At 36.5% G+C, this 14,076-nt stretch overlaps 1 protein-coding gene across 2 annotated transcripts in view; it reads left to right on the top strand.

The window, feature by feature from the left end:
• plxdc2b (plexin domain containing 2b) overlaps window positions 1–14,076 on the top strand; it is a 95,450-nt gene that overhangs the window by 52,411 nt on the left and 28,963 nt on the right. For both annotated transcript variants that reach the window (XM_032551153.1, XM_032551154.1), the window contains 3 exons: window positions 5,272–5,394; window positions 9,730–9,848; window positions 11,682–11,781. In XM_032551153.1, the coding sequence (XP_032407044.1) occupies window positions 5,272–5,394; window positions 9,730–9,848; window positions 11,682–11,781 (342 nt within the window). The remainder of the gene's footprint in view (window positions 1–5,271; window positions 5,395–9,729; window positions 9,849–11,681; window positions 11,782–14,076) is intronic.

The raw sequence follows: 14,076 nt of genomic DNA on the forward strand, positions 1-14,076 counted from the left end.
CGTTCAAATGCAATTAAGAGGAATCCAGATGATTTATTTTCAGTCTGGTTCAAATCCAGCTACATATTACCAAATTCAGTCCATATTAGACGACAATGCAGTCATATTCAGGTGATCCCAGTTTGTAATTCATCAAGTTGTTGACCTTGCAGTAAACCGTGACCTGTGAAGCCATGTGGGAACCGTGGACAAACCTTTCAACGTTTTACAAAATGAAAATGTGGCCAGTTGACTTGAGATTGAGAGAGCAGCATGGAGAAACAAAGAAAAAACACAAAAGCACAGAGTCAGGAATACTCTCTCTATAAGAAAGAAAAACACTAAGTTAATGTAGGAATAGCTATGTCACTGGCTTTACTTGCAAACAAGGCATAGCTAAGCAAAAAAACAAAATTATATTGGAAAGGAAAAAAGCACACAAGGTTCATGGCAGCAACAAATCCATAAATGGCATATCCAGATAAAAGACTCACCTAAACACAGAAACACCTGGCCAGGGGAACTTTCTATGGGAAAGAAACTCAGAGAATAAACAAGAGGAAACAGCAGAGTGAGTAATATATATCAGTATCAGGAGCATTATCCTAAAGCAACATAGCTAACCTAAATAATAATAAAAACCTAAACCTCTATAACTGTAAACTTTATTAAAAGGAACCTTAAGAAGGAAAGTTTTAAGCCCAGTCATAGATGGCTGTCTGCCTCACCTGTGAACATGAGGGCTGGTTATTAGTCCGGGTTTTGTTTTTTTCTCTGGTTTTTATTGTAACAAAGGATAACAGAGGTGTCACTTTGGCCATTTTTCATTTATTTATCTTCAGTCTAAACAGCAAAAGAGCCAAGAACTCTCAAACACAAACTCTCACACAGCCATAACATTGTTTTGGCAAGTGGCCTTTTCAAATGCCTCTGATCCACTTTCATGTTTACATACCAAAAATCTGGAATCATGAAGCAAAACATTTTTACCAGAACACTTAAATGTGTCAATTGGTTTATAAAAAAAATATTTTTTAATGTGAAAGGATAACCACATGTTCCAGGAATAAGCATGATAGCTTTTGTCATTGGATATTTAAAAGGAAGAGGATTGCACAAAAAATAATAATATTTTGATTTTCACAAAGCGTCCAGGTGTGAGTGTTATAGGGGGGGAGAGGGGGGAGATCTGTTGACAGATTAACCATTTTTATTCTTTACCAAAATTGAACTTTGTAGACTAGATAATGCAACTTATGGAGGAAAAATAACACAGTACGTCACCCTGAACACAGTGAAGCACAGCAACATGCTGTGGAGATTTTTAGGAATTCTGGTTAGAAGAAGGTGAAGGTGATAAAGAAACTGAAACATCAATGACAGGAATATATAAAATACATAGAATGCTAACCTTAAGGACAGACATGTTTCAATATAAAACAGGAACTCAGTCTACAATTTGCCAATTAATTCTACAATTAATTATATTCTATTCTATTCTATACAATGAATAACTAACTAAAGTCCAAAGCATGCGCACATTAAAACAATTACAATAAAAGCATGAGAAATTTAAAATCTAAGGAAAGAACTGAATAAATTTCAAATTGAAAAAATTTTACAGTTTGTGAATGTTTTTGCCAGGAACTCTTAATCGTATGCAATTGGCAGCTAAAGAACCGTTCAACACTTTAAAAAGGAATTAATGGCCTCACACCAGCTGTGCTCTTTTTAAAGACAACAGTTTTGTTCTCTTTAATCCGCAACATGTTCAGGAATATTCAACTAACTATTTGATAACGAAGTTAACTTTGCAATAGGAGCTTTTTATGCAGTCGGTGCATAAAAAGCTTTAATGTCCCCACACACTGTTCAGGTCATCTAAAATTACTGACCATCTGCTGCTTTCCAGTTTCTCTCTGGCTGATTTTATAATTTATGTTAACATTTTGTTGGCTCATGAACTGCTTCATGTCCTGTGATCTGAGGGTGTGATAGGAGTGGTGACTAGTCGGCTGTGTACAGTTGCTTCACAGTCAGCAATAAAAATAAAAAAAAACAATAAAAGGAGACGCTCTAATTAGATGAAGCCTCACAGCTATGTTGCATAAAGCCAGAAGACTAAATACGAAGCGGGTGGGCATGCTGCTCCTTTCCCAGACCTTCCTCAGCCTCGAAACAGCTGTGATAAACACAAATCGTATTGAAAATGAAACACAGATCTGCTCCTGAGGACAAAGAGCTTGTCTAAACATGTTGTACAATAAAGTAAAGCTTTCAGTCTGATGGTTCTGATCATTCCCGCTCATGTTTTTCTTGGACATATGCAGTTCAGCTCATTTTTGTAGGCGGAACTCATAAACACACTCAGAAAAAACACCTCATTTTTTGGCATGGCTTCTCTCCATTACTCTTCTCTCTCGCCTCTATCTTTTGCTCCCCCTGGTTTCTCTCCTCCTCTGTCCAGTCTCCTTCTGGTTATAGTGACAACTATAATGAATGAACAGACTCTTTATTGAGCGCCCTGCAGCCCTCGCCTTTTTAGTGTATTGAGAGGGTGTCTGATTTTCTTTAGACTGTGTATTAAGCTGGGTTGTGTTTTGTTGGTGGAAAGCAGACGCAGCAACACAAATAAAACCCTTTCACACTGGGCTTTGTGCTTCCAGACGGGTTTGTGTTTGTGCTTCGTTGAGGGACATTCTAACCTCTTTTGAAATTAAATACAGCATAAAAAATCAGCATGACTGAGTAGAATATTGACTAAAAACAAGATTAAATGAATGTTACAGTAAGTGCCATTTTATAGCACAATCAGATATCAATGTTACCTTCAGTAGTTTTAAAAATTCTGTATGCATCACACATAACTTAAAACAAATGCCTTGTAATTGAGCCTCCGTCTCTTTAAGAACCTCCTGCTCTTTCCAATACTCTGCCTTAATGCTTCTTTGCTACACTGAACTGGGAAGTAGTTCTCAGCAGATGCTCCATTTCACCTGGTGTTTGCTAATTGCTGCTGCAGCTGGTCTGGAGGAGCTGAACGGGGGGTGTAAGGGTGCTGTATGAGAATGAAGCTTGGCTGGGTATTGCAGCTCCAAATAGTAGTTTTGTGGAAGTAGGCAACACTCTGAGAGCAAGCATTAAGGCACTCCTGGCTGGCTGCTACAGGAGATTAAAGGATTTCTCAAATATGCATGAAAGAATCACAACAACATCCCAAGTATGTTTTTGATGAAGGAATTGCATTATAATATGATAAAAAGTTCAAAGTTGGTTTTACCTAATAAAGTTTCTGTGTTCTTTGCTGTACTTCACCTGATGTTTCATGTAAGATTAGGTTGGAGCGATGCATCCAGTTCACAAGACAATCAGAAAGGAGAGGGAGTACACCTGTAACATATTTTTCTCATATTCCTCTGTTCTCTTGATTACAGGAGGAAATAAAACTGGTCTACTTTCATTTTTGTAAACAAACCTGATTGTGCCTACAGTTGAAACCAATTATTTACATATTAACAAATATACACGTAACCATTTTTAATTGCTGTCTGACTTCAAATTAATCTAAACTTTTACAGTTTTGGGTCAGACAGGATGACCAAAAATATTTATTTTTGTGAAATGCTGGAATAATTCCAAATGATTTTTTACAGATTTGGAAATATTGTGATATTTTAGTCAGACCTCCTTACACCTGTTCTGCATCTTCTTGCTGTCTCTCACCAAGCTTCTACTATATGTGTCCATACAGTCAGCTTTCTCCTCATTCATTGTCCATTGGAAACTAATGCATATCAAGGAACAGTATCTTGTAAGGGTAAGATAAAAACTAATTGTAACCATAGTAACTCCTGTAGAGCTCTGTAGGACTCTGCACTCACTCTTTTCCGTACACAACTAAGTCAAGTCATAATTTTCTTCTCTGCTCCCATTCTTCATGTCGAGGTAATTCTGTGCAGAGAGATGTATTTGGGAAAGACTGTTTCCTCTCACGGCAGGCTCCTTATAGTTTTCAGAGTGATGGATATGTTTTTATAGCCCATCCGGCATATGTGAGGAGATGCCTTGTCACATGAAATGAGAGTTTATAGGTCTGGATCTGATTGTATTTTTGTAAGAAAAAAAAAAAAGCAGGGTTCCTTCCCCCACCCCCAACTCTGCATCTTAGTATAAATTACTTAATTACATGTGAAATAAATAACTTTATGCATTACAGAATTTCTTGAGCCATGCGGCTATAACATTGCATTTTACGGGAAATATTATTAACTTCATAGATTTGATCAAAGGTTCAGGCATGATTTAAAGGAATATTTAAAAATATATATATTTAAAGTGCGGAAAACAGCATATTTTACCATCAGCTAAATGCAGTACAGAGTAATGCAGTATTCTCCCTCTCCCACCTGTTGCTGCTGGTTTGCTGGTCTTGAAAACTAGAATTTGGAAGCTGAAAGAAACAGTTTTATTAGGTAACTGACCTCTGGCAGGCTACCTGAGCAGATAGCCTGACTAAATAGCCAGATTTCAGCTTGTAACACAAATACAAAAATCTGAAAGCTGAAATTAAATTATAAATGATAATTGATAAATATTAAAAATGTCTCTTTTGTAACCTAGACACATAAACAAATTATATGATCTGAGAGTGTTGTTCATTCCTCAAAATTATCTTGAAATATCTGATACACTCAGAAAGACTGTTTAAGTCAGCTCGTATTTATTACAATTTTTTTCATACAACAGAACAAAAGCTTTTCCTAAAAAGAAATTGTAGGATAATAACTGAAGGATAACAGCTGACTGCGCCCAATTTTCCAGTCTGCAGAGAAGTGAGGACAGTGCTGGATTCTGTTGTTCTCAGTGCAAATTCTTTCCCCAATGTAATATGTAGTTGCTTTGTTTATGCTTTTTAATGGGCTCCATTAATAACCATGTTTAGAGAGTTTTAAATATAGAGCCTGAGTTTGTTTTGCCTTTCCATAAAGAGCAACAAAGTAACAAAAACCCATTTTTGATGTCGTGCTGTCCTCATTATCTTACACTAGATAATTAATGACAAGAGAGAGGAAGGAGAGCACACCAGGAACACTTAGTCTCAGAGGCCTGCACATTTTGCACAGATGTATAGAGAAAAGCCTTATACTAAAACTCTTGTACAAAATAAGAATCACTGTATATAGATAAGAAAAATAACAAAAATTTATAGCGTAATACTGTTTGAGCTATTTCCAGCAAAAAGTCATTTGTACAAAATATATATATTTTTTGTCTTTTTGCTTGCATGTACAGGTTTTATTTATACCGGAGATGTCGTCCATCGGATGCTCACAGCAACACAGTACATCGCTCCTCTGATGGCCAACTTTGACCCAAGTGTCTCCAGGAACTCTACTGTTATCTATTTTGACAATGGTAAGTGTTTTGTTTTGTTTTTGTAATGATCCCAATGAGTTTTTTTTTTGTTGTCTCCCTAATTTTGATGGATCTCAAACGCTCAGACAAAATCGAGTTAATACAACATAAGCAAGTTTTACCTGCTGTCATAGTTTCCTATTTTCCTACTTTTGCTGACATATTTAAAAACATGAGTTAAGTGGGGATAAATGTGAATACATTCAACAGATTTTGTGAAACAAAAACTTGAGTCACGTCTTGTCTCATTGCTGATGTTCTTACCTTATGAATAATGTATGTATATTTGGAATTCAGTGTTCTGCTCTGTCAAGATGGGGTATTATACTTTTCTGTAACATCATCAAGGGTAGAGTGGGGTAATTTTTTCACCAGCTGGCTAAATATTATATTAGCATGCAAATCTTCATTACACTTCGACCATATTGGCCAACAAATGACAAATGTTGCACTCTGAGCAATCATTTGTGATATAAATATTGCACACACTGATATTGCGATGATGATATATTTACTTTATATAGTGCAGCTGAGCAGCTGCAATAACAGTGAAAAGTGATTCTACAAAGCATCACCATATCACAATCATGTATAATGTTGTATTGGTTTCTCGCATAAAATCTGAGTAAAATACTTTGAGGTTTGAGGTTGTAAAATATAACAAAGTTAATTGGTTATTAATGCTTTTGCAAGCCAAAGTAAACTCTGGGTCTTGTCCATCACTCCGCTCGTCACTGTCTCACGCTCTGCAGCAAACTGACAGACCAACTTTGTGACCTTCTGCAGAGAAGCTCATCAGACTTTAACCATGATGGCAGCCAATCGATCCGGAGCCCAGCTCGCTGTCCATCAGTCAGCGTTCTGCCGATACCAAACAAGAACTGCACGCTCCGCTGTGCTGCGGATGAGCCGTCATTAAATATGCAAAAACAAGCTTGATGAAGCGTTCACAGCAGAGATGAGCTGTTTGTTCACAAACAAGGCTGTGTGTGAAAATTCACAGTGACGGTGTAAAGCTTGGCTGTCCTGTGATCTTCTTTCACTTGTTTTTGTTGATTAGAATTTCTAAAAAAAGAAGTAATATGACAGGCGAGGTTATGACTGTCATATGCTCTGCTGAAAAATTAATAGAAAGACATCTCCAAGGTTATTTGACAAAACTTTAAAGTTGTTTTTCTAGCTGCCAATTATTTTCCCATTCCCACATGGGATTTTATGACCATTTCTTAAAGAATTTTATAATGTGAAAAATCATCAGATGGAGAATTATGGAAGTTGTTTTGAATGTTATACATTTAAAACAATGACAAAACACACTCATGTCCAGCCAATGTTGTGAGAATTGTTGCTTTTCTACGAGTCAGACATTTTGATGTGACAAAGTAGGAAAATAACAATTCGTAATTATGAAACTGCAGTTATACATAATCGCCATAATTCTTGCCATTTCTTTGTTGTTCGTTTTCTGATTATGCATAGTGACTCACTTCTTACATGCATGGCGGATCAGCTTTTGCATTTCTAAAATATGTGTTTCAAACAGCTGAATCAAAATATGGTGATTGAGGAAGGCTGACTTTATGTGTGTGGTAAAGTCTGTATGTATTGATTTTGCTGCAGGTTTTGGATAATTTTCCATTTTAAAAAAAAGCAATAACTACTCATTTTCAGTTAGAGTCCAACTAACTCCAGTTCTCTATTGTAATTGATATTGTAACTGTGGATGTTTAGATGAGCAGATTTTTCTTGTTACATTTTGGATACTAGAACAGTGCACAGTTACACATCACTTGAATTGCATGGTCTCTTCTTTTTCCCATTTTGAAGTGTCTAGGACAAATTGACACAGAATGAATGGAGTAGGCTACTACATAAAACTTGGAGTCATTAAAATCTGTTTTGTAAAGAAGAGTGGCCAAAACTTGCTCCACAACAACTTTAGACACCAGGGGGAAAAACCTATTCATGGAGTGTAACTTGTTTTTCAAAAGCCAGTGTTTTTCCTTTTTTGGCTTCTTTTCTGAAAACAAAAACAAAGTGAATCCTGTTGTGTGTTTTTACATTTGCGATTGAATTTAATTTGTTTTTATGCGTTTCAACTCAGAATCTTTGTATATTCTGATACATAAAATCTGAAACAGAGGGTGTACTTTCTTTTTATCATGATTGCATTTCTGTTTCCCTTGTCTTATAAATTATGTTTCAACACACGAGAGACAATATTTAATCCTTCTACATGTGAAGTATGTGTTCAGACTGAGCGTCCACTGTACACACAGCACGTGATTTATTTTAGGAGCTGCTGTGCTACCAGTCCCCCTTACTCTCCTACCTGACAGCAAAGAAGCTGACTCTCATATTTACTTTGAATGGGAAGTGTTCTGGCTGTTTACAGGGAAAATTGATTGGCTGCTGTGTAAACAAACTTTTATTACTCTGGCAACTGGCCAAATGGCTTTCGCATCAATAGGTACTCCAAAGTCCACAGTAAATCAAAGTGGTGTTAAAAGTAATGCAAGGCCAACTTTCTGGAGGGCAGAGATGAAGGCCATGTTAGGGAATTATTCCTTGATTTACTCACTCTTGCAGGCTAAATTCAGTTGAAGTTCTGGGGTTTTTTAAACCAATCATCACTACAACTCTCAATAGATTTATTTATCTTCTGATTCTTTTGTACATAAATTTATTTTGTGTTTAAAACATCATAAAATCCTCTTTAAGTTGTGTAATAACAACTTGATATTCGAGCAAAATATCCAAGTTTTTCCATTAGTGGATCAAATCGTTTTCAGACCATTAAACTATTTGATTCTACTTTATTAAATGCATGAATTTCCTTCTAAAACATGGCATGCGCTGAAACCAAAAAAACGGCATTAATGCAAACAGATCTGCATGGATGAAACTCTCTGTACAAATGCATCCAGGCACATTTCGTTTCCACATCTCATTCAATGTGTAATTGAGAACACATGAGGGCGTACCAAACTCCTCCGTTAAAGTGCATCAACTTCAAAAATATGCAAATAGATGTAAATATGCTCTGCTTGTCTGATTCCCATCTTGAAGTGACAGAAAAACAAAATCTGCACACATGCAGATAAAAATGATAGTTGGAAACACTCCTAAATGTTATTGATCTACATAAACACACAGACTAAACAAAGACTTCTATGCATATCTTATTAATAAACATTTTTACACCACAGACTTGAACACATTTGGTGTAAATGACTGTAGAAGTATTAGGGGAAATGATCAGCCTGAATCATTTCAGGATGTTCTTCTTCGGTCACCAAATTTACTGCTGTTGGGTAGAATCCCTGAAATTTTACTCAAAAAAGAGTAGCAATACTTCAGAATAATATTACTCAAGTAAAGATAAAAAGTACGCTGTGGAAAAATTTCTGCAGAAGTACATTTTTCTGAAAACTTAGTGAAGTAAATATAACTGGGTAACTATAACCAGTGGTGGCTATAGAGTTTTATGTTTAGCAGTTCATACTAAGAAGATGATGGACAAATTTGAAAGGAGGATTTTTTTTTTTTTTTTAGCATTTAAATCAATTTTAAACACTTGCATTCAAACCTCAAGATAAATTTTCACCTAATCAAAAGCAGACTGTAGATTCAAATGCCAGTGATGCCTATGTATGCAAGCTTTGGAGTTGCCATGGAGCTCCAACCATGTCTGAAATATAAACTCTTACCTGGAAAAGGACGTATGCCTGATTTTTGTGCATAGACACCTGTTGCACACAAAGCTCCAACACATAACAATCCTCTGTAAGGAGAGCATTCTTGCTTGGAAAAAAAAGTACAAGATCTCTTTTATCCAATTTCTGTTCCACACTTATAACTGCTGTCAAACAGAGCAGATGGAAACGTATATTCTTTGCCGTACCAACAAGAAAATTGAATGTCCGCTCTTTGTTCACTTTGTCATTCAGCACAGTCTTGCACAGCATGGAAAACGTAGTGGCTCCCTGTGGTTAAAAACTGCCCGAACTGTATAATCCATCACAATAATGGCCGCTCTTTGGTTTGGGTTTGTTGAAAGCTGAGGTTTTATTGCGGTTTTATCCTCCTCCAGTACAGTGTTTTCATATCGGCACTCACTCTGATTCAGTGTCAATCTCTGTAGTTCCTGCCGACAAATAATACTTTAAAGAAACAGATCTCTTCGGATTAAATGTCTTTCTATTCTTCACCATGTTCTGCGTCTTTCTTCACATGAGAAGGGGCTACAACTGAGTGTTATTGTGGTGTGCTTTAATCTGAATTTATCCAGTATGTGGGAATACGTATATTTTAAATGCATTCATTTCTCTTTAGGCACTGCTCTGGTGGTGCAGTGGGACCACGTCCACCTGCAGGACAACTATAACTTAGGCAGCTTCACCTTCCAGGCCACGCTGCACAACACAGGAAGGATTGTGTTTGCATACAAAGAGGTGAGCTCTTATTTATGGCTCGGTCTTTTTCTCAACCAGTTTTTTTGTCTCTTCTGCCTGATTTTCTGTTTCGTATCTTTACTGTGAATATTTTTCACCCTGCCAGTGTTTACTATTGTGCCATCACAAGTGTCCATATAAGCTTTAGCTCCCCAAATCCACAGTTGGAAAGTAAACCTGGAAAAACTGTATTCCATTTTTATGCAAAATATGTGTCAAAGAAAGTACAAAACAGTTTCAGTGCTCTAACATGAGATAAGAATCTGATTTCTCTAAATAAATTTACTTAAATTATTTGTTTATTGAGACTTTTTGGACTTATTGAGGTTTTTTATGACATAATGTGGCTATGGGCTTTAATACTGAATCTTTCATCTTTATAGTTTTGCATGTGATGCTCAAAATGCTACATGCCCTTCTAGCTGAAGCCATTCTGTAGTTCTTGAAGTCAGTCTCGACAGGAGCTTATTGAACAATATGTCAGGTAGACCTTATTTTCAATACACCCACTCAGTGTGAAAGTGACACATTTTAATTATCACCTCAACTTTAGTACAAATTAAACTGTGAGTCATTTCACACTTAAATCACACAACTCTGGCAGTCTTTGCCCCTGCTGTTTCAAACTTTTAACACTATTAAAAATATCTTTGTCCCTTCTTTACACTTTTTATTTTGGTGAAATAATGTACTAAGTAATTACGTATTCACAAACAAAACCTGAAAGGGTGGTTTTCAAATGATGAGATTATTTATCAAAGGAAAAAGTTAAACCAACACTGTCGTATGTGGAAAAAATAATTGATCCTCTTGTTAAATCATTAATTGACTTTTGAGAACTTAGCTTAATCTCAAGAGCCATTATGTCCTCCAGTGATTTTTGCATGAATGGTGGTCTCAACAAACTCCTTTCTAGGGGTTTGGGATTGCAGTGAGAGTCATTATCCACAAATGAAAAAACAAGAAACTGTGTTGAAATTTCCCAAGACTAGTCAGCTACCAAAGTTACCCAAAGAGTGCAGTGAAATAATTCATAATTCATCGAGGAAGCCACAAAATAACTCAGAACAACATATAAATCAATGGAGGCCTCATTTTCCAATCAAGATCAACATTGAATAAGGCCAAAACCACTAACACAAAAATCTTACATTAGTCAAACTTAGGCTCTTTCTGTGAGTTGACGAGATGACACTGGAATTTTTTTAAGTTAGGAATCTGGCATAAAACTAACAGCAATTATAAAAAAGAAAGCCTATTTTCTGTGTTTTGTGTCATAAATACAACTGCTTTTCATGAAAACAAAGGAACAGAGAAAACACATTTAAAACACAGAATACATCACTGGCTGTCATTGTTTAAATCAATAAATTCTGTTTTCTGGCTGAAAATCCTGCAGGAAAATGTCCTACCATCAGTTTGTGTCACACCTTCATAAGAGGGTTATGCTGTAGTACAATGATCTAAAACATATCAGCAAGTTCTACTCTAAATAGCTAAAGGTATACAATGTTTAGAGTGTCCTTTTTCAAGTCTGGACATAAAATCTGATTAAGATACTGTGAACTGACCCTTAAAGGTCATGTTCAAAATGTTCCAATCAAAAACAATTCTGCAAAGAAGAGCGGGCGCACATTCCTCCACTGTGATTTTTTTTTTTCTTTGACCCAGAGACATCCATTTGCTTGTTGAGGTTACAGATTACTGTACAGATTCCTCCTGTAGACTGTCACTGTGAAACGTGAGGCTATTTAGACCTATCGGTATTTAACATCTTGCTCCAGGGAGATCTGTGTCTTGCTGGTGATGGATATTCACTTATTTCCTTTCCAGATCCCCATCGAGATATCACAAATCAGTTCTGTCAATCACCCAGTGAAGGTGGGCTTGTCTGACGCCTTTGTGGTGGTCCACAAGATCCAGCAAATACCCAGTGAGTATCTAACAGATGGTTGCGGTTTAAATAAGGGACATACACGGCTCGAAAAGTTGGAATAGTTATTCACTTTAAAGCCAGAATGCAGGAGTGCAATTTAAAAGAAAGGGTAACACCCAATCTGGCATTAGAGGATGGTAGTTTTTCTGCCTTTTAGTATAATTAAAATAAAGCTTTACCTAGCTGTGCATCATTTTTGGATTACAACCAGCTGGCAACAAAGGTTAGCAAACATATTATGCTAAACAGGTATTAGGAGAATTGTCCATATGTTCTGTCATGTGATAGAGTTGACTGGCTGGTGATGTTTCAAGTTTCTTTAGACTTAAAAACATAAAGACCTTACTGATTCAGTAGGTTGGTTCTAAATATGTGAAAAACCAACCAGATTTTTCAGCATTTAATCAGAAGGAATGGTCCAAAGTCATCTAGAATTGTGTTCAGTATTTATAATGATCAAAGATTCCCAGTTTACAAGTGAACTTTGTTTTTCTCAAATTATTAGATCACTGAGTTCAGCCAAATTTGTTTTTCTTTACAGAGATGTGTCTGGTTCGAAGGAAACCAGACGCAGCTCATTCCATTTTGACATATTGTAATCAATACTTGTTTAAAGAAAATTGGAGATATTTCAGACTTTGTCATAAAACGCTTCCTCACTCTCATGGGCTCAGATGTAGAATCTGATGCAATAATGAGTTGTGAAATATAACTTATTTGGCAAGTTAAACTCCTTTTTATTGCCTATGAGAAATCCTAGCTAAATTTGTTTCAAAGAAATATCTTAGCATGTTAAATTGTCTTCATTTTGCTTCAAGCAAAATGTGAAAGAAACACTGTTGCAGGTTTTGATCAAATCTACTCAAATTCTTAAATTAGTACTAAGTGACATCAGTAATCGTGACAAACTGTAACTCTTACATTATCTTGAAAAGCATGCATAACTGAGGTATTAAGTTTTATTTTTAATAGCTGGGGAAAGAAGAGGACATAAAAATGTGAGCATTTATAGATGAATATTGTCTCTTCAGGAAGAGGAGAAAACACCATAAGAAAGCAGAATGTCATAGCAACTAATCACTTAGCATCATTACACTTCCTCTGTCACCTGTGCAAGTTCCTCTTTTTACTGTAGTCGCTGTAGAAGGAGGGGGAAATTGATTCTAGAAAGATAGATGACAAGAAAAGTCCTTCCATAAAAACGCTTCTGGTTCTGCTAGTGCCAATGAAACTTTAATTCTCTGATTTATTTTGTCTCCTGGCTACCGGTTCTGTAAAACTACATGGAAATGTAAAAGTTAGGTCATATATCTGCCCAAGCACATTCCAAGTCCAATTTAAACCTTATCATGCAGAGGAAGGAATATATTTTGACAGATTTTTTACACCCTTGTCATGCTTGATTATTATCTCCGCTCTTTTAACTGCATTAAGCCATAGTACTCAAAAAGGAAACTATGACCGCTACAGTCTACAACAGAAAGTCTCTCTGCAGCCAATTACTGCATACCAACTAGGGTAACGAGAGGATTTTATTTAGCTTTAATAAAGGATTTCATTTTACCTCCGGGCAGAAGATTGGGCAGAGAGAGATTTATGGGTGTCCCACAGTCAGGTTGTATAATTAACAGGTCACAAGCACACATGACGACCCAGCTTTAATGCACGTCTCTGAAGATTAATTAAACTTTGCTCACTGAGTGATATTTTTTTAAATGGAGCCAAAACTCTGCTCCACACTTTTCATACTTGCCTCCCAGCACCTATTTTCAGAGGATGATGCAAAGACTGGAGCTGGGAATTATGCACAGTCTTGAGCTATTTTTAATTAATACTTGGTAAAGATTTAAACAAGTGCAAATATATTTACTACATTTAGTGCTCTTTTGGAGGAAGAACAGGCATCATTTTCAGAACCAGTCTCCACTAAGCCCGTAAAGTCCTTAAATCAACTTGCAGCCTTGAGCTAGTAAACTAACCTTCCCCAGGCTCCATCTTTGCCATTAGGCACCTGATAATCTCTTTGGTAAAAGCAAGAGGAAGTCAGACAAAAGGGGGCTGTAGGGGTAAAATGACGGGTGGACTTATTTTCAGGCTGATCTGAGCTGTCTCGCATTTCCTCTGATCAGTTGTCCCGTGCGTAATCCAAATGAACAGGTCTGCAGGGAGGCGACATCCTATCAAATGAGGAAAGCAACACGGGGTCGGTGCACTCAACAGGTCCCAGGTTAAAATACCAACTGATCTGGAGAAGTAAAACAAGTTTGCAAGGAGAATTTGTCCAAGTGGAAA

Source organism: Xiphophorus hellerii, chromosome 21, assembly GCF_003331165.1.
Source record: "Xiphophorus hellerii strain 12219 chromosome 21, Xiphophorus_hellerii-4.1, whole genome shotgun sequence".
In the NCBI taxonomy this organism is placed as follows: Eukaryota; Metazoa; Chordata; class Actinopteri; order Cyprinodontiformes; family Poeciliidae; genus Xiphophorus; species Xiphophorus hellerii.